Source organism: Aquarana catesbeiana, linkage group LG07 (assembly GCF_042186555.1).
Source record: "Aquarana catesbeiana isolate 2022-GZ linkage group LG07, ASM4218655v1, whole genome shotgun sequence".
Classification (NCBI taxonomy): domain Eukaryota; kingdom Metazoa; phylum Chordata; class Amphibia; order Anura; family Ranidae; genus Aquarana; species Aquarana catesbeiana.
In genome coordinates this window covers 2679464-2701183 of record NC_133330.1, presented here as the reverse complement: position 1 = coordinate 2701183, position 21720 = coordinate 2679464, and the positions used below count along the sequence as shown (strand labels likewise).

Sequence of the window (21720 nt, the reverse complement as noted above, 5' to 3'; positions counted from 1 at the left end):
GACCCCTCCCTCCCCCGTAACCACAGAAACAATCTCAGTCTGCAGAAAATTGAGATGAGGAGAGGAGGAGATGAGGACAGACACATTGGGGGGTGGGGGGGTACGATATCTGATGCCGCTCTGCATGGTAACCAATCAGCTTCTAACTTCAGCTTGTTCTTTGAAGCTTTGACAATAAATCCTGGAAGCGGATTGGTTACCATGCAGAGTGGTATCAGATATTGTACCCGTCCTCCAGTTTTATTAAATCCCCCCTCCCCCAATGTGTCTGTATTCATCTGAAAGTCCGGACTGGGGATGTGACTTCAGTGTGATTACCGGATAGTCGCCTCAAACACCTGAACTGTGGAATCTTTATCAAAGGACACGGTATCGATCACCAGCCGGACAGCTTTCTGGAACTCCGTGACATTCCCCATCACCTGCCAAGAGAAGAAATCAATCATCTATACAGATCAATACACAGCCCCTCCCCCAACTCCCCTCTCCTGAAATACTCTGCTTCTCTATGCAATGCAGACAGATCGTGGCTGGTGGGAGGGGCCAGAGCAGGGCTCATGGGAGGGGCCAGAGAAGGGGGCTGTACATAACTTTATGAAAACATCCCAGCCCCAATACCTCCTCTCCAGAGCCCTCAGTCCTGATACAAGCAGTGGGAGGAGTTATGCAAATATCAAAATGCCTTGATGGGTGGGTGTCAGTCTGTAGGAGTGGGTGGTCCTAGGTAGGCTGTATTTGCATAGGTAACGCCCACATAGGATGCTGAGCCTCCATGATTGAAAGACCTGAAATCCAATGAATAAAAGGGGCGGGCTAGGGGGGTCTTGTCTTGGGATCTCCCGTTTCGGAGGAGGTGTGCGCAATGCATGCTGGGACGTGCAGTGAGAATATTGATTGGCTGTACAGCTGGACTCTCAGACAGTAGATCTTAAGTATGTAGGGAATATCTTTCCACCCCGCATACACCACCCTCTGTAGTGAAGCGGGGCAAGAAAAGTAAGGTGCAGCTGTACATGGTGGATACAATGATGGGACTTTAAGGGGTGCAGCCGGGAGCGTGTATATGGGGGGGGGGGGACAGGATGAGACGTCACCCCACCGATTGTCTTCTCTACAAGCAGCCTGCTGGAACATTCAGGCCCCTTTCACACCAAGACTCTTGTAAACGGCCAGTAAAACACTGAGAACTTTTGAAGAGCTTTTCAGGCACTTTTGAAGCTCTTTCCATACCAAAGAGGGGCGGACCTCTGTGTCCCGTGATGTACCTCAAAGAAAAAGGATTTTACAGGTAAGCTGTTATAAAAATCCTATTTTCTTATCGTACATCACGGGACACAGAGCCATAGTAGTTACTATGTGGGATGTCCCATAGCAATGGCAACGGGAGGGAGACACAACAAAGTAGGGCACCATAAGATCAGAGGACCTATACTGCAGCCTGCAGTACACTGCGCCCAAGACGATATCCTCATGACCTTCACAGAATCTGGTAAACGTGTGGACTGAAGACCAAGTTGCGGCCTTGCAGATCTGAGCCATGGAGACTTAGTGCTTCTTGGGCAGTGCATCACCAACGGCCCCGGTGGAATGCGTTATATTATGAAAAGGAGGAATTTTCCACTTTAAACCAGAAGCTTGAACAATCACTTGACGAATCAATTAGAAATAGTAGATTTGACGCTGCCTGTCCTCTTTTAGGACCTTCTGGCAACACAAAACATCTGTTTATACGAATCTGAGCGGTCACTTTCAAACAGACCTTGACCGCCCTCACCACATCAAGAGAATGTAGTGACTTTTCTTCCACAGAACGAGGTTCTGCAAAAAATGAAGGCAGAACAATATCCTGGTTTAAATGAAACCTGATACTAAATTAGGATGAGGCAGCAATACAACCTTATCCTTACGAAAAATCAAATATGGCTCTTCACAAGAAAGAGCAGCCAACTCTGATACTCTTCTTGCAGAGGATATGGCAACCAAGAAAATTATTTTCCTCGTCAAGAGGACCAAGGGAATATCTCGAACTGACTCGAAAGGCTGTTTTGTAAGCTGATAGGACTAAATTTAAATCCCAGGGTTCAGGGGAGACCTAACTGGGGGATTAATCCACGTTACCCCCTATATAAAGTTACGAACCAGAGAGTATGAAGCAAGTGGTCATTAAAAAAAAACACTGATAAGGCCGACACCTGACCTTTGATAGTACTCAAGGCCAGCTTCATCTCTAATCCCATCTGTAGGAATCCAAGGATCTTATGACATATTTTCTGGGGTGCCAACCCCTGGATTCACACCAGGAGACATATGCCTTCCAGACTCTATAGTATATGATTCTGGAGGCCGGCTTCCTAGCATTAACCAAGGTAGAAACTACTTAAGTCAACAGGCCACGCTCCTTTAGAATGTGGGTCTCAATAGCCAAACCATTAAATTTAGCGTTTGTAAGGTAGGATGGAATACTAGACCTTGCGAGAGGAGGTCTGGCCACAGTGGTAGGGTGCAAGGGTCCCCTACCGCCATTTTTATGATGTCGGCAAACCAAGATCTCCTGGGCCACAAGAATTACCTCCTTCCCTTCTTGCTTGATCCTGCAAAGAAGACGCGGAAGCAGCAGAACAGGAGGGAACGCAAAGATCAGTGAGAACTGATCCCACAGGAACACCAAGGCATCTGCTCCGTATGCCTTCGGATCCCTTGTCCTTGACACAAAGTTGTCAATATTTTTGTTGAACCTGGACGCAAACAGATCCACGTCCAGAACTCCCCATTTCTGACATTGACAGAAAGATGCCGGGATGAAGGGACCATTTTCCTGGGAACAATTGTTGGCGACTCACGTAGTCCGCCTGCCAATTTTCTATCCCTGGAATGAAAATTACTGATAGGCAAGAAAGAATTACTGCCCAAGAAAGAATATGATTCACCTCTCTCTGGGCAACACAACTTCTCGTGCCCCCTTGGTGATTGATGTAGGTCACCGCTGTGGCATTGTCGGATTGAATCCTGACATGATAATTCTGTATAAATCAAATTGGAAAAATTCTGTGAGCCACAATGATCTTATGCCTTGCTTGTGCTACCTCCAGCTGCATGCGCTAATCACGCTTCATATAACGTGCATAGGATAAATTTACAAGTTATGCGCTGCGCTTGGGTGACCCCAAAAACAAAATTAATAATAACCAACTTTGTGCTTACTAGTGCGATAATATTAAATACAAATAATATGAATGTAGAATAAATAAACAAGGTGTGAAAAAACAAGTGCTTGTTACACCATAAATTAGTGCTTATTAGTGCTTTTTACACCATACATAGTGTCTTAATCAACATAAAAAGTGTGCTTAGTGCTCAATACATAGTAACCTACTTTTCTTAAATGAAAAAAAAGAAAAAAAAGTTCTCTATGGCACAATGTCCAGCAGTGATAATAAAACAATATGTGCAGGAGGTGTTCAGCTGTGACAACAATCCAACATCATGCTGAAGATATCCTGAGTGCTGCAAAACATGCTCCTGTGCTCCTTCGTGACCCCCTTAAGCTAATGTGCTCACCTCAGAGCGTGTGACTCAGCTTCTACCCGGAGTCCAAAATTGCTTTGGAGCCACCCCTGGGCTCAGTCTCAGTGTCTGCTCCACTCCTCCAGCTGGAAACAATGTGGCTCCATACATAGAATGAAAAGGAAACTATATAGTGTAATATAGTCAAAATGCTTTTATTAAAAGAAAACGCTCCCCACACCGGGGTACTCACATGGCACTGGTGCGTCAGTGCACCATACTATAACGGCTTTCTATGCAAAATCAGTGGAAGTTTGCTGTGCTGAGACAGGGGCCAGGACGGAGAGACTGACACGGACTTTACACCAGCGCTGTCTCAGCACAGCATACCGCACCAAACTTCCACTGATTTTGCATAGAAAGCCGTTATAGTATGGTGCACTGACGCACCAGTGCCATGTGAGTACCCCGGTGTGGGGAGCGTTTTCTTTTAATAAAAGCATTTTGACTATATTACACTATATAGTTTCCTTTTCATTCTATGTATGGAGCCACATTGTTTCCAGCTGGAGGAGTGGAGCAGACACTGAGACTGAGCCCAGGGGTGGCTCCAAAGCAATTTTGGACTCAGGGTAGAAGCTGAGTCACACGCTCTGAGGTGAGCACATTAGCTTAAGGGGGTCACGAAGGAGCACAGGAGCATGTTATGCAGCACTCAGGATATCTTCAGCATGATGTTGGATTGTTGTCACAGCTGAACACCTCCTGCACATATTGTTTTATTATCACTGCTGGACATTGTGCCATAGAGAACTTTTTTTTCTTTTTTTTTTCATTTAAGAAAAGTAGGTTACTGTGTATTGAGCACTAAGCACACTTTTTATGTTGATTAAGACACTATGTATGGTGTAAAAAGCACTAATAAGCACTAATTTATGGTGTAACAAGCACTTGTTTTTTCACACCTTGTTTATTTATTCTACATTCATATTATTTGTATTTAATATTATCGCACTAGTAAGCACAAAGCTGGTTATTATTAATTTTGTTTTTGGGGTCACCCAAGCGCAGCGCATAACTTGTAAATTTATGATAATTCTGTAGTCTGAGCATCCAGGCCTCCAGGGCCAGGCGTACTGCCCGGATCTCTAGAATATTGATGGGCAAGGTCCTCTCTGATTTGGACCATTTCCCCTGGACAGATGCTTCTTCCAGGACTGCTCCCCAGCCCAGAAGGCTGGCATCTGTTACCACCTTCCAGGTGACTGTCAGAAAGGATTTCCCTTTTAGAAGATTCTTGGATATCAACCACAAATTGAGGCTCTGACGCATATTGGGGGATAAATGCATTGGAAAGTCCAGAGCTTGGACCTTCTTGTTCCAAGTAGACAGGATACCGTTTTGTAGCAGTCTTCGAATGAAACTGCGCATAAGGAACGGCCTTGAAAGAAGCCACCATCTTTCCCAACAATTTCATGCAAAGTCGAATAGAAGGATTCTTCTTTGTTTTGACCAACTGAATTAGTTCTGTTATGGAACTGATCCTTTCCTGGAGCAGAAACACCCTCTGAGCTGTATCTATGATCAGCCCCAAGTACTGCAATCTCTTTGATGGTTTTAAGGAGGATTTTTCTAGGTTGAGAATCCAACCTAGGTCTTCCAGGTAGCTGACTGCGGTGACCAAAGTTTGGTTTAAGCGGGCTATCGATTGATCTATCAAGAGTAGATCCTCTAAGTAGGCTAGTATAGTTATACCTTTGGCCCTTAACCTGGCTAAGGAGGAGCCAGGACCTTTGTAAACACTTGAGGTGCAGAAGCTAGGCCGAAAGGTAGAGCTACAAACTAAAAATGAAGATTTTCTACCTCAAAGCGTAGAAATTTCTAATGAGTGGGGAAAATCGGCACATGGAGATAAGAATCCTTGATGTTGATTGACGGTTGCGCCAGAAGTTCTCCCCTTGTAGGATGGAGACTACTGATCGGATTGACTCCATGCGAAAGGAACGGATATTTAAAAACCGGTTTAGATGTGTGAGATCTAAAATGGGTCTGATATCCCCGTTTGGTTTCGGAACCGTGAACAGGTTTGAATAAAAGCCCAAACCTCGCTCTTCCAAGGGGACCTCCGATATCACTCCTTGAGATAAGAGATGATCCAGAGTCTCTTGACATTGTTCCTGCCAGACCCTTGAAAACTGCAGAAGCCTTCCCCCCACTCGAGCGAGCGGGAGCGTCACTTCATTAAGGAGGCTTTAGTATTTTGTTTTGTGGGTTTCCTCCCCCAGGTCCTCTTTTGACCCTGGGACTGACCCTGAGGTTTACCTCTTGAACCTGATGGTGGAGGCCATCGTGACTGCCTGGAGGCTGATGTCCCTGGCACTGGAGAAGAAGTACGTTTAAAAGTAAATTGCTTAAATTTCTTCTTAACCGGTAAAAGGGAACTTCACCCATTAGAAATTCTTTGGATATACTTATCCAGATCGTCTCTGAACAACCGTTCGCCATGAAAAGGGAAACTGGCCAAGGGCTTTTTGCATGGCGCTTCGGCTGACCAATTTTTCAACCATAGGATTTTACGCTCTATGTACCAACCCGAGCATGAGCCGTGAGGGCTGGAGAATAGAATCTTTCATAGTGTCTACTGTAAAACACAATGCTTCTGATATTCCGGCCAACTCCTGGGCCTGCTGACCAGGAATAATTGAGTACCTCTATAAACTGGTCCTTTAAGGACTGAGATACTCCGATCGCTGCCAGTGCAGGTTGAATGACTGAACCTGCAAAATATAGTTTTTAAAAAGGAACTCCAACTTATTATCTGTTGGATCCTTTAGCATATGGGCATTGTCTACTGGACAGGTCGGGTTTTTATTCACAGAGGATATAGCAGCGTCAATTGCTGGAATTCCCCATTTCTTATAAAACTCTTCCTCCATAGGATAAAGTATTGAAAACCTTTTTGGAAGGAAAAATTGTTTATCTGGGTGCTCCATTCAGAATACATAAAGATTCCTTAGCCATGAATGGATAGGAAAAGAATGAATAGATTGGGGAGGCTTTTAGTGAAGCCAAACCAGACGTGGGCTCATCGATTGACTGGGCTGCTGGCAGTGAAAATGTGGAGCGGACCAATTCGGTGAGAGAATGTACCAACGATCGTTCCTGCAGATCTGATATCTCCGTATCAGGATCTTCAGAAGAGGAGACGTTAGTCCCATCCTGGTCCTTAGAAGGCAAATCATCCTCTCTTGTTCCTCATAACGAGGGTCCTGAGCAATGGACGGGGACCTGCTACGCTTAGTCCCTCTCTGGAATGCAATTAAAGTATCAATTTTTTCCTCCAAGCTTAAAATGGTTGAAGAAAAAAAATCCTCCTGGGTAATATACAGAGGGGCTGCAGTGTTAAGACCCTCCTGATGGTTTAATCTGACCGGCCATATCACTCTCAGGGGAGGACGCCATCTTTACTGGGATGGTTCTAGGCTCCTGTGTGAATGTAGTAGTCTTACTAGAGTCCTTTCTTGAGGTGTTTTTTACACCCCTTCCGCTCATAGCCCGATACACAAAGCAGAGGTACTACGAGAAGGAATATATCCACTGCTTGAGCGATAGTCCAGCCCTGTCATTAATACTCAGCCTGATGCTGTAAATGTGTCAAAAAGGAATTCCTGTGTCACCGAACCTCTTAATACCACTTTTGCTCTCGTGTCCCTCCAGGAGCATGAAATAGCACAAATGGTGCCTTTTAAAACCTCCTTCCCAGCGCTAAACGTTGGTGGACGCCAACGGCGCGCTAAGCCCCACCCCCCCTCACCTACGGCCCTTCCCCTGTAACTTTTAAAAACGTGCTTTTCCCGCGTTCCTGATCCTATGGGGATCCCAGAATGGAGGAAGGAATGGCAAGGGGGGAGCTGGAAGCTGCCGAGCGGCGTCCATTCGTGCCGTGTTTTTTTTTCAAATTTGTCCGGAAGAGGAAGGACTTCTGCTTCCTGGATCACATTGTGGCTTTCTGAGAAGCATGAGACGGTAAGTGCTCAATACAGCCCCCAGTGGTGATCACATGACTTTCATAAGAAAATTGTAAAAATTTCTTAGAAAACTCCACTTACCTTTCCCACCGCAGAGTTTTCTGTGGTAAACCAAAAGACCCCAACTTCACCCCTCACGGTGGGTTCCGTTAAATCTTTAGGAGTCGGGGATCCTTGAGGAAACCCACAATCCTGGGCCTGCAACAGCACCTCCGCCAGTAAAACTTTATGGCCTTACTACCAAAAAGTACTGGATCCCGGGGTCCAGCTTTCTAAAAAAGAGAAGCGTTACAGGCAAAACCTCGTTTCTTCAGATACAAGGCCCGGGTACCATCCAATTCGGCCAGAAAGACACTTTGAATGGATCCGGTCTGCATGGCCTGCCCCAGCAAGGATTCCTCGAGAGGAGCTCAGCACATCTTCACCTGTGACCAACACCTAAGACACTGGCGAAAAAACTGAGGTACTCCCAGTAAGGGGAGGGGTTATATAGGGAGGGCACTATTTGTCTTAGGGGTGTGCCAGTGTCCATCACCTGAAGGTGGCCTATAAACCACATAGTGATTACTATGGCTCTGTGTCCCGTGATGTACGATAAGAAAGTAGGATTTCGTGAGCTTTTTTTTAGAATGAAAGGGGCCTCAGTGTGATGTGATGGTGGGAAGTCTGGCAAAACATAATAGCTGAGTGGGAGGGATTCCCCCATACATGTGACGGGAGCTTACCTTAGAGAGCTCTGGAATCTCCATGTCCCCCCCTCCCCCGGCCCCTCCTATGTGTAAGTCTCCCTGTGTCTATTAGGGGTGCAGGATGACCGAGAACCCCACTATGATCTGCACTAATCAGACTCACCCTACAACTCTGCCGGACTCACCGTCCAACCACACCGGAGACTCACCGTCCAACCACACCGGAGACTCACCGTCCAACCACACCGGAGACTCACCGCACAACCCCACCGGAGACTCACCGTCCAACCACACCGGAGACTCACCGTCCAACCACACCGGAGACTCACCGTCCAACCACACCGGAGACTCACCGTCCAACCACACCGGAGACTCACCGCACAACCCCACCGGAGACTCACCGCACAACCCCACCGGACTCACCGCACAACCCCACCGGACTCACCGCACAACCCCACCGGACTCACCGCACAACCCCACCGGACTCACCGCACAACCCCACCGGACTCACCGCACAACCCCACCGGACTCACCGCACAACCCCACCGGACTCACCGCACAACCCAACGGGACTCACCGCACAACAACCCACCGGACTCACCGCACAACCCCACCGGACTCACCGCACAACCCCACCGGACTCACCGCACAACCCCACCGGACTCACCGCACAACCCCACCGGAGACTCACCGCACAACCCCACCGGAGACTCACCGCACAACCCCACCGGAGACTCACCGCACAACCCCACCGGAGACTCACCGCACAACCCCACCGGAGACTCACCGCACAACCCCACCGGAGACTCACCGCACAACCCCACCGGACTCACCGCACAACCCCACCGGACTCACCGCACAACCCCACCGGACTCACCGCACAACCCCACCGGACTCACCGCACAACCCCACCGGACTCACCGCACAACCCCACCGGACTCACCGCACAACCCCACCGGACTCACCGCACAACCCCACCGGACTCACCGCACAACCCCACCGGACTCACCGCACAACCCAACGGGACTCACCGCACAACCCCACCGGACTCACCGCACAACCCCACCGGACTCACCGCACAACCCCACCGGACTCACCGCACAACCCCACCGGACTCACCGCACAACCCCACCGGACTCACCGCACAACCCCACCGGACTCACCGCACAACCCCACCGGACTCACCGCACAACCCCATCGGACTCACCGCACAACCCCACCGGACTCACCGCACAACCCCACCGGACTCACCGCACAACCACACCAGCCGCACAGCCACGCCGCCCGGACTCAGTGTTTCCTGTTATCCCGGGTTCTATGTGTGGTTTGTGATGAAGGAATGATGAGGCTCCTTCACTTGGGACATCAATATTTCTGAAGAATATCCCTCAAGAAATATATGAAGATAAATAATTCCACCTTTCTGATTGCTGGAATATTGTCTGATCTTGTGGTCTCAAACTGTTGTAGACTTTTTAGCAGAACGTTTGAGGTGTGTCTGTATCCCATTGTTCTATTGTTTCTGTCTGCCTTGGGAGCAAAGTATTATGGGATGTGTATGTGGATTAGCTGTGAGGGGGGATTTCTTCTGAAGACGGTTCCATGTTGGGAAGTTGACTATACCTGTGTGTCATGTTACTGGAGGAGGTAAAGTCTGCCCCGCCCCATTATGTAAAGAAGGGGGCGGGGTTGTCTCCTGAGTGTAGATCTCTTTGTACCGGTCTTTGAATAAACTTGTGCTTCTCTTCACCCTACAGTGATGTCACAGCAAGTGACGGGGGGCTGAGGGGTCTGCGATCGTTCTGGTACCGGGGTGTGTCACTGCATGGAATGTATGTAGGGGGAGGGGGTCACTACATGGAATGTATGGAGGGGGAGGGGGTCACTACATGGAATGTATGGAGGGGGAGGGGGTCACTGCATGGAATGTATGGAGGGGGAGGGGGTCACTACATGGAATGTATGGAGGGGGAGGGGGGTCACTACATGGAATGTATGGAGGGGGAGGGGGGTCACTACATGGAATGTATGGAGGGGGAGGGGGGTCACTACATGGAATGTATGGACGGGGAGGGGGGTCACTGCATGGAATGTATGGAGGGGGAGGGGGGTCACTACATGGAATGTATGGAGGGGGAGGGGGTCACTGCATGGAATGTATGGAGGGGGAGGGGGTCACTACATGGAATGTATGGAGGGGGAGGGGGGTCACTACATGGAATGTATGGAGGGGGAGGGGGTCACTACATGGAATGTATGGAGGGGGAGGGGGGTCACTACATGGAATGTATGGAGGGGGAGGGGGGTCACTACATGGAATGTATGGAGGGGGAGGGGGGTCACTGCATGGAATGTATGGAGGGGGAGGGGGGTCACTACATGGAATGTATGGAGGGGGAGGGGGGTCACTACATGGAATGTATGGAGGGGGAGGGGGGTCACTACATGGAATGTATGGAGGGGGAGGGGGGTCACTGCATGGAATGTATGGAGGGGGAGGGGGTCACTACATGGAATGTATGGAGGGGGAGGGGGGTCACTGCATGGAATGTATGGAGGGGGAGGGGGTCACTACATGGAATGTATGGAGGGGGAGGGGGTCACTACATGGAATGTATGGAGGGGGAGGGGGGTCACTACATGGAATGTATGGAGGGGGAGGGGGGTCACTGCATGGAATGTATGGAGGGGGAGGGGGTCACTACATGGAATGTATGGAGGGGGAGGGGGGTCACTGCATGGAATGTATGGAGGGGGAGGGGGGTCACTACATGGAATGTATGGAGGGGGAGGGGGTCACTACATGGAATGTATGGAGGGGGAGGGGGGTCACTGCATGGAATGTATGGAGGGGGAGGGGGTCACTACATGGAATGTATGGAGGGGGAGGGGGGTCACTGCATGGAATGTATGGAGGGGGAGGGGGTCACTGCATGGAATGTATGGAGGGGGAGGGGGGTCACTGCATGGAATGTATGGAGGGGGAGGGGGTCACTGCATGGAATGTATGGAGGGGGAGGGGGTCACCTGCTGGTTCAATGAAGATAATGAATCCTGGATGAGCGGCTTACACAAAATTTAGGCCAAAATAAAAAGACACGAGTGAAATGACCACACTAGGCAGGAGAGCACATCCATCCCAGTGTGGTCAGTTTCCTGGCTGTGCTGGGAGAACAGCCTGCCTGTCCACCAATGGTCAGACTTGTACCGACATGACCCCACCCCCACTCAGTCTGCCTGTCCACCTGGGAAGATCAGTGTGATGCTGTTTCTCTGCTGCAGTCTCCAACCCCACCCTCGTAAGCCCCTTATACACCCGAGAACAGAGGTCATGTGATCACTTATTACATAATAAAATATACCGAATGTATATATACACACACACACTTTTGTGTTGTTCTCCAAAGGAGGGGGGGGGGGGACTTCACAGAGACCTCATCCCCCGGAGAGTCACATCAGTTCTGCCCCACCCCCCATATGACCGGAAACTTCCCTCTAATAATAGTTCCCCCCCCTCCCCCCTCCACGTGTCACAGATTCAGTTTCAGGTCGGTGGTTGCGATCCCCCAGGTGGTGGGGGGAGGGGGAGGGGGAGCACCGATTCCTGAAACTCAGAACACCTGCAGCTCTTCATAGAAAGACAAAGAACATTCATCCCTGACACCGATCGACACCAATCACAGCTCATCCCCGACACCGATCGACACCAATCACAGCTCATCCCTGACACCGATCGACACCAATCACAGCTCATCCCTGACACCGATCGACACCAATCACAGCTCATCCCTGACACCGATCGACACCAATCACAGCTCATCCCCGACACCGATCAACACCAATCACAGCTCATCCCTGACACCGATCGACACCAATCACAGCTCATCCCTGACACCGATCGACACCAATCACAGCTCATCCCTGACACCGATCGACACCAATCACAGCTCATCCCCGACACCGATCAACACCAATCACAGCTCATCTATGACACCGATCGATATCAATCACATCTCATCCCTGACACCGATCGTCACCAATCACAGCTCATCCCTGACACCGATCGACACCAATCACAGCTCATCTATGACACCGATCGATATCAATCACAGCTCATCCCTGACACCGATCGACACCAATCACAGCTCATCCCCGACCTCCATCCTCTGATATCACTGAACACTGTGAACTTCTCACAATGTGCATTAGAAGCTGCAGCCAGTCAGATAGAGCCCCGCCCCCTTTCCTGGCTGGAGGACGCCCAGCATCATCTAGCTCAGGGATCTTCACACTACGGCCCTCCAGCTGTTGTGGAACTACAAGTCCCATGAGGCACTGCAAGACTCTGCCATTCACAGACATGACGAGGCATGATGGGAATTGTAGTTCCTGAACTGGAGGGCCGTAGATTGGAGACCCCTGGACTAGCTCTTTCCTCCCCAGCTTGGCTGTCTCTGGCCCCGCCCCTTTCATGTATTGGATGTCTGTTCTTCCAATCAGGGATCAGTATGACATATGGGGTGTGGTCTGATCAGAGACCTGGGATCAGAGGACACATTATACACAACTCACCGCCAGCGTGTCCAGAGAGTCAATCAAGGTGAGCGAATAATTCCCCAGAACATCATTAATATTGAGGTTCAACCTGAAACAAGAGAGTCAGAGGGATCAACAGAGCCTGATCTCTATCCTTGTCTCCACCCACCTACTATAGTGGGCGGAGCCTGCTGGACTCCTCCCACAACTCTGATCTCTATCCTTGTCTCCACCCCCTACTATAGTGGGCGGAGCCTGCTGGACTCCTCCCACAACTCTGATCTCTATCCACAACTCTGATCTCTATCCTTGTCTCCACCCCCTACTATAGTGGGCGGAGCCTGCTGGACTCCTCCCACAACTCTGATCTCTATCCTTGTCTCCACCCCCTACTATAGTGGGCGGAGCCTGCTGGACTCCTCCCACAACTCTGATCTCTATCCACAACTCTGATCTCTATCCACAACTCTGATCTCTATCCTTGTCTCCACCCCCTACTATAGTGGGCGGAGCCTGCTGGACTCCTCCCACAACTCTGATCTCTATCCTTGTCTCCACCCACCTACTATAGTGGGCGGAGCCTGCTGGACTCCTCCCACAACTCTGATCTCTATCCTTGTCTCCACCCACCTACTATAGTGGGCGGAGCCTGCTGGACTCCTCCCACAACTCTGATCTCTATCCTTGTCTCCACCCCCTACTAAAGTGGGCGGAGCCTGCTGGACTCCTCCCACAACTCTGATCTCTATCCACAACTCTGATCTCTATCCTTGTCTCCACCCACCTACTATAGTGGGCGGAGCCTGCTGGACTCCTCCCACAACTCTGATCTCTATCCTTGTCTCCACCCACCTACTATAGTGGGCGGAGCCTGCTGAGCTCCGCCCACAACTCTGATCTCTATCCACAACTCTGATCTCTATCCTTGTCTCCACCCCCTACTATAGTGGGCGGAGCCTGCTGGGCTCCTCCCACAACTCTGATCTCTATCTGTCTCCACCCCCTACTATAGGGGGCGGAGCCTGCTGGACTCCTCCCACAACTCTGATCTCTATCCTTGTCTCCACCCACCTACTATAGTGGGCGGAGCCTGCTGGGCTCCTCCCACAACTCTGATCTCTATCCTTGTCTCCACCCCCCTACTATAGTGGGCGGAGCCTGCTGGGCTCCACCCACAACTCTGATCTCTATCCTTGTCTCCACCCACCTACTATAGTGGGCGGAGCCTGCTGGGCTCCGCCCACAACTCTGATCTCTATCCACAACTCTGATCTCTATCCTTGTCTCCACCCCCTACTATAGTGGGCGGAGCCTGCTGAGCTCCGCCCACAGCTCTGATCTCTATCCTTGTCTCCACCCACCTACTATAGTGGGCGGAGCCTGCTGGACTCCTCCCACAACTCTGATCTCTATCCTTGTCTCCACCCCCTACTATAGTGGGCGGAGCCTGCTGAGCTCCTCCCACAACTCTGATCTCTATCCTTGACTCCACCCCCTACTATAGTGGGCGGAGCCTGCTGAGCTCCGCCCACAACTCTGATCTCTATCCTTGTCTCCACCCCCTACTATAGTGGGCGGAGCCTGCTGGGCTCCTCCCACAACTCTGATCTCTATCCACAACTCTGATCTCTATCCTTGTCTCCACCCACCTACTATAGTGGGCGGAGCCTGCTGGACTCCTCCCACAACTCTGATCTCTATCCTTGTCTCCACCCCCTACTATAGTGGGCGGAGCCTGCTGGACTCCTCCCACAACTCTGATCTCTATCCACAACTCTGATCTCTATCCACAACTCTGATCTCTATCCTTGTCTCCACCCCCTACTATAGTGGGCGGAGCCTGCTGGACTCCTCCCACAACTCTGATCTCTATCCTTGTCTCCACCCACCTACTATAGTGGGCGGAGCCTGCTGGACTCCTCCCACAACTCTGATCTCTATCCTTGTCTCCACCCACCTACTATAGTGGGCGGAGCCTGCTGGACTCCTCCCACAACTCTGATCTCTATCCTTGTCTCCACCCCCTACTATAGTGGGCGGAGCCTGCTGGACTCCTCCCACAACTCTGATCTCTATCCACAACTCTGATCTCTATCCTTGTCTCCACCCACCTACTATAGTGGGCGGAGCCTGCTGGACTCCTCCCACAACTCTGATCTCTATCCTTGTCTCCACCCCCTACTATAGTGGGCGGAGCCTGCTGGACTCCTCCCACAACTCTGATCTCTATCCACAACTCTGATCTCTATCCTTGTCTCCACCCCCTACTATAGTGGGCGGAGCCTGCTGGACTCCTCCCACAACTCTGATCTCTATCCTTGTCTCCACCCCCTACTATAGTGGGCGGAGCCTGCTGGACTCCTCCCACAACTCTGATCTCTATCCACAACTCTGATCTCTATCCACAACTCTGATCTCTATCCTTGTCTCCACCCCCTACTATAGTGGGCGGAGCCTGCTGGACTCCTCCCACAACTCTGATCTCTATCCTTGTCTCCACCCACCTACTATAGTGGGCGGAGCCTGCTGGACTCCTCCCACAACTCTGATCTCTATCCTTGTCTCCACCCACCTACTATAGTGGGCGGAGCCTGCTGGACTCCTCCCACAACTCTGATCTCTATCCTTGTCTCCACCCCCTACTAAAGTGGGCGGAGCCTGCTGGACTCCTCCCACAACTCTGATCTCTATCCACAACTCTGATCTCTATCCTTGTCTCCACCCACCTACTATAGTGGGCGGAGCCTGCTGGACTCCTCCCACAACTCTGATCTCTATCCTTGTCTCCACCCACCTACTATAGTGGGCGGAGCCTGCTGAGCTCCGCCCACAACTCTGATCTCTATCCACAACTCTGATCTCTATCCTTGTCTCCACCCCCTACTATAGTGGGCGGAGCCTGCTGGGCTCCTCCCACAACTCTGATCTCTATCTGTCTCCACCCCCTACTATAGGGGGCGGAGCCTGCTGGACTCCTCCCACAACTCTGATCTCTATCCTTGTCTCCACCCACCTACTATAGTGGGCGGAGCCTGCTGGGCTCCTCCCACAACTCTGATCTCTATCCTTGTCTCCACCCCCCTACTATAGTGGGCGGAGCCTGCTGGGCTCCACCCACAACTCTGATCTCTATCCTTGTCTCCACCCACCTACTATAGTGGGCGGAGCCTGCTGGGCTCCGCCCACAACTCTGATCTCTATCCACAACTCTGATCTCTATCCTTGTCTCCACCCCCTACTATAGTGGGCGGAGCCTGCTGAGCTCCGCCCACAGCTCTGATCTCTATCCTTGTCTCCACCCACCTACTATAGTGGGCGGAGCCTGCTGGACTCCTCCCACAACTCTGATCTCTATCCTTGTCTCCACCCCCTACTATAGTGGGCGGAGCCTGCTGAGCTCCTCCCACAACTCTGATCTCTATCCTTGACTCCACCCCCTACTATAGTGGGCGGAGCCTGCTGAGCTCCGCCCACAACTCTGATCTCTATCCTTGTCTCCACCCCCTACTATAGTGGGCGGAGCCTGCTGGGCTCCTCCCACAACTCTGATCTCTATCCACAACTCTGATCTCTATCCTTGTCTCCACCCACCTACTATAGTGGGCGGAGCCTGCTGGACTCCTCCCACAACTCTGATCTCTATCCTTGTCTCCACCCCCTACTATAGTGGGCGGAGCCTGCTGGACTCCTCCCACAACTCTGATCTCTATCCACAACTCTGATCTCTATCCACAACTCTGATCTCTATCCTTGTCTCCACCCCCTACTATAGTGGGCGGAGCCTGCTGGACTCCTCCCACAACTCTGATCTCTATCCTTGTCTCCACCCACCTACTATAGTGGGCGGAGCCTGCTGGACTCCTCCCACAACTCTGATCTCTATCCTTGTCTCCACCCACCTACTATAGTGGGCGGAGCCTGCTGGACTCCTCCCACAACTCTGATCTCTATCCTTGTCTCCACCCCCTACTATAGTGGGCGGAGCCTGCTGGACTCCTCCCACAACTCTGATCTCTATCCACAACTCTGATCTCTATCCTTGTCTCCACCCACCTACTATAGTGGGCGGAGCCTGCTGGACTCCTCCCACAACTCTGATCTCTATCCACAACTCTGATCTCTATCCTTGTCTCCACCCCCTACTATAGTGGGCGGAGCCTGCTGGGCTCCTCCCACAACTCTGATCTCTATCTGTCTCCACCCCCTACTATAGTGGGCGGAGCCTGCTGGACTCCTCCCACAACTCTGATCTCTATCCACAACTCTGATCTCTATCCTTGTCTCCACCACCTACTATAGTGGGCGGAGCCTGCTGAGCTCCGCCCACAGCTCTGATCTCTATCCTTGTCTCCACCCACCTACTATAGTGGGCGGAGCCTGCTGGACTCCTCCCACAACTCTGATCTCTATCCTTGTCTCCACCCCCTACTATAGTGGGCGGAGCCTGCTGAGCTCCTCCCACAACTCTGATCTCTATCCTTGACTCCACCCCCTACTATAGTGGGCGGAGCCTGCTGAGCTCCGCCCACAACTCTGATCTCTATCCTTGTCTCCACCCCCTACTATAGTGGGCGGAGCCTGCTGGGCTCCTCCCACAACTCTGATCTCTATCCACAACTCTGATCTCTATCCTTGTCTCCACCCCCTACTATAGTGGGCGGAGCCTGCTGGGCTCCTCCCACAACTCTGATCTCTATCCACAACTCTGATCTCTATCCTTGTCTCCACCCACCTACTATAGTGGGCGGAGCCTGCTGGACTCCTCCCACAACTCTGATCTCTATCCTTGTCTCCACCCACCTACTATAGTGGGCGGAGCCTGCTGAGCTCCGCCCACAACTCTGATCTCTATCCACAACTCTGATCTCTATCCTTGTCTCCACCCCCTACTATAGTGGGCGGAGCCTGCTGGGCTCCTCCCACAACTCTGATCTCTATCTGTCTCCACCCCCTACTATAGTGGGCGGAGCCTGCTGGACTCCTCCCACAACTCTGATCTCTATCCTTGTCTCCACCCACCTACTATAGTGGGCGGAGCCTGCTGGGCTCCTCCCACAACTCTGATCTCTATCCTTGTCTCCACCCCCCTACTATAGTGGGCGGAGCCTGCTGGGCTCCACCCACAACTCTGATCTCTATCCTTGTCTCCACCCACCTACTATAGTGGGCGGAGCCTGCTGGGCTCCGCCCACAACTCTGATCTCTATCCACAACTCTGATCTCTATCCTTGTCTCCACCCCCTACTATAGTGGGCGGAGCCTGCTGAGCTCCTACCACAACTCTGATCTCTATCCTTGTCTCCACCCCCTACTATAGTGGGCGGAGCCTGCTGGGCTGCTCCCACAACTCTGATCTCTATCCACAACTCTGATCTCTATCCTTGACTCCACCCCCTACTATAGTGGGCGGAGCCTGCTGAGCTCCGCCCACAGCTCTGATCTCTATCCTTGTCTCCACCCACCTACTATAGTGGGAGGAGCCTGCTGGACTCCTCCCACAACTCTGATCTCTATCCTTGTCTCCACCCCCTACTATAGTGGGCGGAGCCTGCTGAGCTCCGCCCACAACTCTGATCTCTATCCTTGTCTCCACCCACCTACTATAGTGGGCGGAGCCTGCTGAGCTCCGCCCACAACTCTGATCTCTATCCTTGTTTCCACCCACCTACTATAGTGGGCGGAGCCTGCTGAGCTCCGCCCACAACTCTGATCTCTATCCTTGTCTCCACCCACCTACTATAGTGGGTGGAGCCTGCTGAGCTCCGCCCACAACTCTGATCTCTATCCACAACTCTGATCTCTATCCTTGTCTCTACCTACTATAGTGGGCGGAGCCTGCTGGGCTCCTCCCACAACTCTGATCTCTATCCTTGTCTCCACCCCCTACTATAGTGGGTGGAGCCTGCTGAGCTCCTCCCACAACTCTGATCTCTATCCACAACTCTGATCTCTATCCTTGTCTCCACCCACCTACTATAGTGGGCGGAGCCTGCTGAGCTCCTCCCACAACTCTGATCTCTATCCACAACTCTGATCTCTATCCTTGTCTCCACCTACTATAGTGGGCGGAGCCTGCTGGGCTCCTCCCACAACTCTGATCTCTATCCTTGTCTCCACCCACCTACTATAGTGGGCGGAGCCTGCTGGGCTCCTCCCACAACTCTGATCTCTATCCGTCTCCACCCCCCTACTATAGTGGGCGGAGCCTGCTGGGCTCCTCCCACAACTCTGCTCTCTATCCTTGTCTCCACCCATGAGTGGGTGGTACTCATGGGTTTCCAGTGTTGGGGCCCCTCCCCCAGCAGTGGATCGGGTAGGTAGGTTGGGGGTGGGGTAGGAGGTAGGTTGGGGGCGGTAGGTGGGCGGTGTCGGTGGGCAGTATTCACGGGTTCCTGGTGTCCGGGCCCCTCCCCTGGCAGTGGATCGGGTAGGTGGGCGGGGTAGGAGGTAGGGGTTGGTAGGTGGGTGGGGTATAACAGGTAGGTGGGCGGGGTTGGTAGGCGGTACTCACGGATTCCTGGTGTCGGGGCCCCTCCCCCGGCAGTGGATCAGGTAGGTGGGCGGGGTATGAGGTAGGTGGTCAGGGAAGGGGGCGGTACTCACGGATTCCCGGTGTCTGGACCCCTCCCCTGGCAGTGGATCGGGTAGGTAGGTGGGTGGGGTAGGAGGTAGGTTGGGGGCGGGGGCGGTAGGTGGGTGGGCAGTACTCACAGGTTCCCAGGGTCCGGGCCCCTCCCCCGGCAGTGGATCGGGTAAGTGGGGTCGGTGGGAGGTAGTTTGGGGGCGGGGTATAGAAGGTAGGTGGGTGTGGTAGGAGGGCGGGGCAGGGGGCGGTACTCACAGGTTCCCGGTGTCCGGCCCCTCCCCCGGCAGTGGATCGGGTAGGAGGGCGGGGTAGGAGGTAGGTGGGCGGGGTAGGTGGGCAGGGAAGGGGGCAGTACTCACAGGTTCCCGGTGTCCGGGCCCCTCCCCCGGCAGTGGATGTGGTGGATAGGTGGGAGGGGGTAGGAGGTAGGTGGGCGGGGTCAGTAAGTGGGAGGGGGTAGGAGGTAGGTGGGTGGGGTAGGAGGTAGGTTGGGGGCGGGGTCAGTGGGAGGTAAGGGGGCGGGGTCCGTGGGAGGGTGGGGCTGGGGGCGGTACTTACGGGTTTCCAGTGTCTGGGCCCCTCCCCCGGCAGTGGATTGGGTAGGTGGGCGGGGTAGGAGGTTAGTGGGAGGAGGGGTGCGGGGGTAGGAGGTAGGTGGGCGGGGTATGAGGTAGGTGGGCGGGGCGGTACTCACGGGTTCCCTGTGTCCGGGCCCCTCCCCCGGCAGTGGATCGGGTAGGTGGGCGGGGTAGGAGGTAGGTTGGGGGCGGGGTCCGTGGGAGAGGTCAGTAGGTGGGCGGGGCAGGGGGGCGGTACTCACGGGTTCCCAGTGTCCGGGCCCCTCCCCCGGCAGTAGATCGGGTAGGTGGGCGGGGTAGGAGGTAGGTTGGGGGCGGGGTCAGTGGGAGGTAAGGGGGCGGGGTCGGTGGGAGGGGTCAGTAGGTGGGCGGGGCAGGGGGCGGTACTCACGGGTTCCCAGTGTCCGGGCCCCTCCCCCGGCAGTAGATCGGGTAGGTGGGCGGGGTAGGAGGTAGGTTGGGGGCGGGGTCAGTGGGAGGTAAGGGGGCGGGGTCGGTGGGAGGGGTCAGTAGGTGGGCGGGGCAGGGGGCGGTACTCACGGGTTCCCAGTGTCCGGGCCCCTCCCCCGGCAGTAGATCGGGTAGGTGGGCGGGGTAGGAGGTAGGTTGGGGGCGGGGTCAGTGGGAGGTAAGGGGGCGGGGTCGGTGGGAGGGGTCAGTAGGTGGGCGGGGCAGGGGGCGGTACTCACGGGTTCCCAGTGTCCGGGCCCCTCCCCCGGCAGTAGATCGGGTAGGTGGGCGGGGTAGGAGGTAGGTTGGGGGCGGGGTCAGTGGGAGGTAAGGGGGCGGGGTCGGTGGGAGGGGTCAGTAGGTGGGCGGGGCAGGGGGCGGTACTCACGGGTTCCCAGTGTCCGGGCCCCTCCCCCGGCAGTAGATCGGGTAGGTGGGCGGGGTAGGAGGTAGGTTGGGGGCGGGGTCAGTGGGAGGTAAGGGGGCGGGGTCGGTGGGAGGGGTCAGTAGGTGGGCGGGGCAGGGGGCGGTACTCACGGGTTCCCAGTGTCCGGGCCCCTCCCCCGGCAGTAGATCGGGTTGAGCTCGTCCTCCGGGAAGGCGTGTCTCATGTATCCGTCGTAGGAGAAGCTGAACATGCGGCGCGCTCTCTCCCTCATCAGGCGGCGGAGGGGGGAGGGGAAGGAGCTGTATCTCCGGCTGTATTCATCATTATCCGCCGCCAGGTGGAAGCGGCCGTACGTGGAGCGGCACACCGACCTCCGAGCTCCGTCCACTCCCCCCAACCCCGGCGACAGGAAACCCCGGAGAGCCTGCAGACCCAACCGGAGCACCAAGAGCCCGACCACCGCCGACCAACACCGCATCCCCGACACTTCCGCCTTACACCCCGCCCACTGACGCCTCATAGGACGCCAGACCGGCCCCTGGAACCGCCATTGGTGTAAGCCGACAGGAGAAAGCCGCGCTCCGCCAATCAGCGGGCCGCACGTCACCCGAGCGTCGTCACGTGTCCATAGACACTTCCTGACACGGCGCCTAACCCCGCCTCCTAGGTCTTGTTTACGTCTCTTTACCTCACGTGACCTGCCACGGGAAGCCCCGAATTGTTTGAGGAATGTCAAATACTGGTGACCCCGCCTACTACACCCAACGTGAGGAGACCCCGCCCACTACACCCAGCTTGAGGATTCCCCGCCCACTACACCCAACCTGAGGATTCCCCGCCCACTACACCCAACCTGAGGATTCCCCGCCCACTACACCCAACCTGAGGATTCCCCGCCCACTACACCTAGTCCAAAAGATTCCCAGGGCACCAAAGTGACACCCCGAGATAAGGAGACGTA

General features: G+C 53.5%; 1 protein-coding gene across 1 annotated transcript; it reads right to left on the bottom strand.

The window, feature by feature from the left end:
* Window positions 1–318: 318 nt before the first annotated feature.
* Window positions 319–21432, bottom strand: LOC141102614 (ER degradation-enhancing alpha-mannosidase-like protein 1; the record flags this gene model as incomplete). Its single annotated transcript, XM_073591519.1, is given in 3 exon segments — window positions 319–422; window positions 12794–12866; window positions 20909–21432. Coding segments are annotated over 3 exon segments (548 nt in total), but the record flags the coding sequence as incomplete, so codon positions are not given.
* Between the last annotated feature and the right edge of the window lie 288 nt (window positions 21433–21720).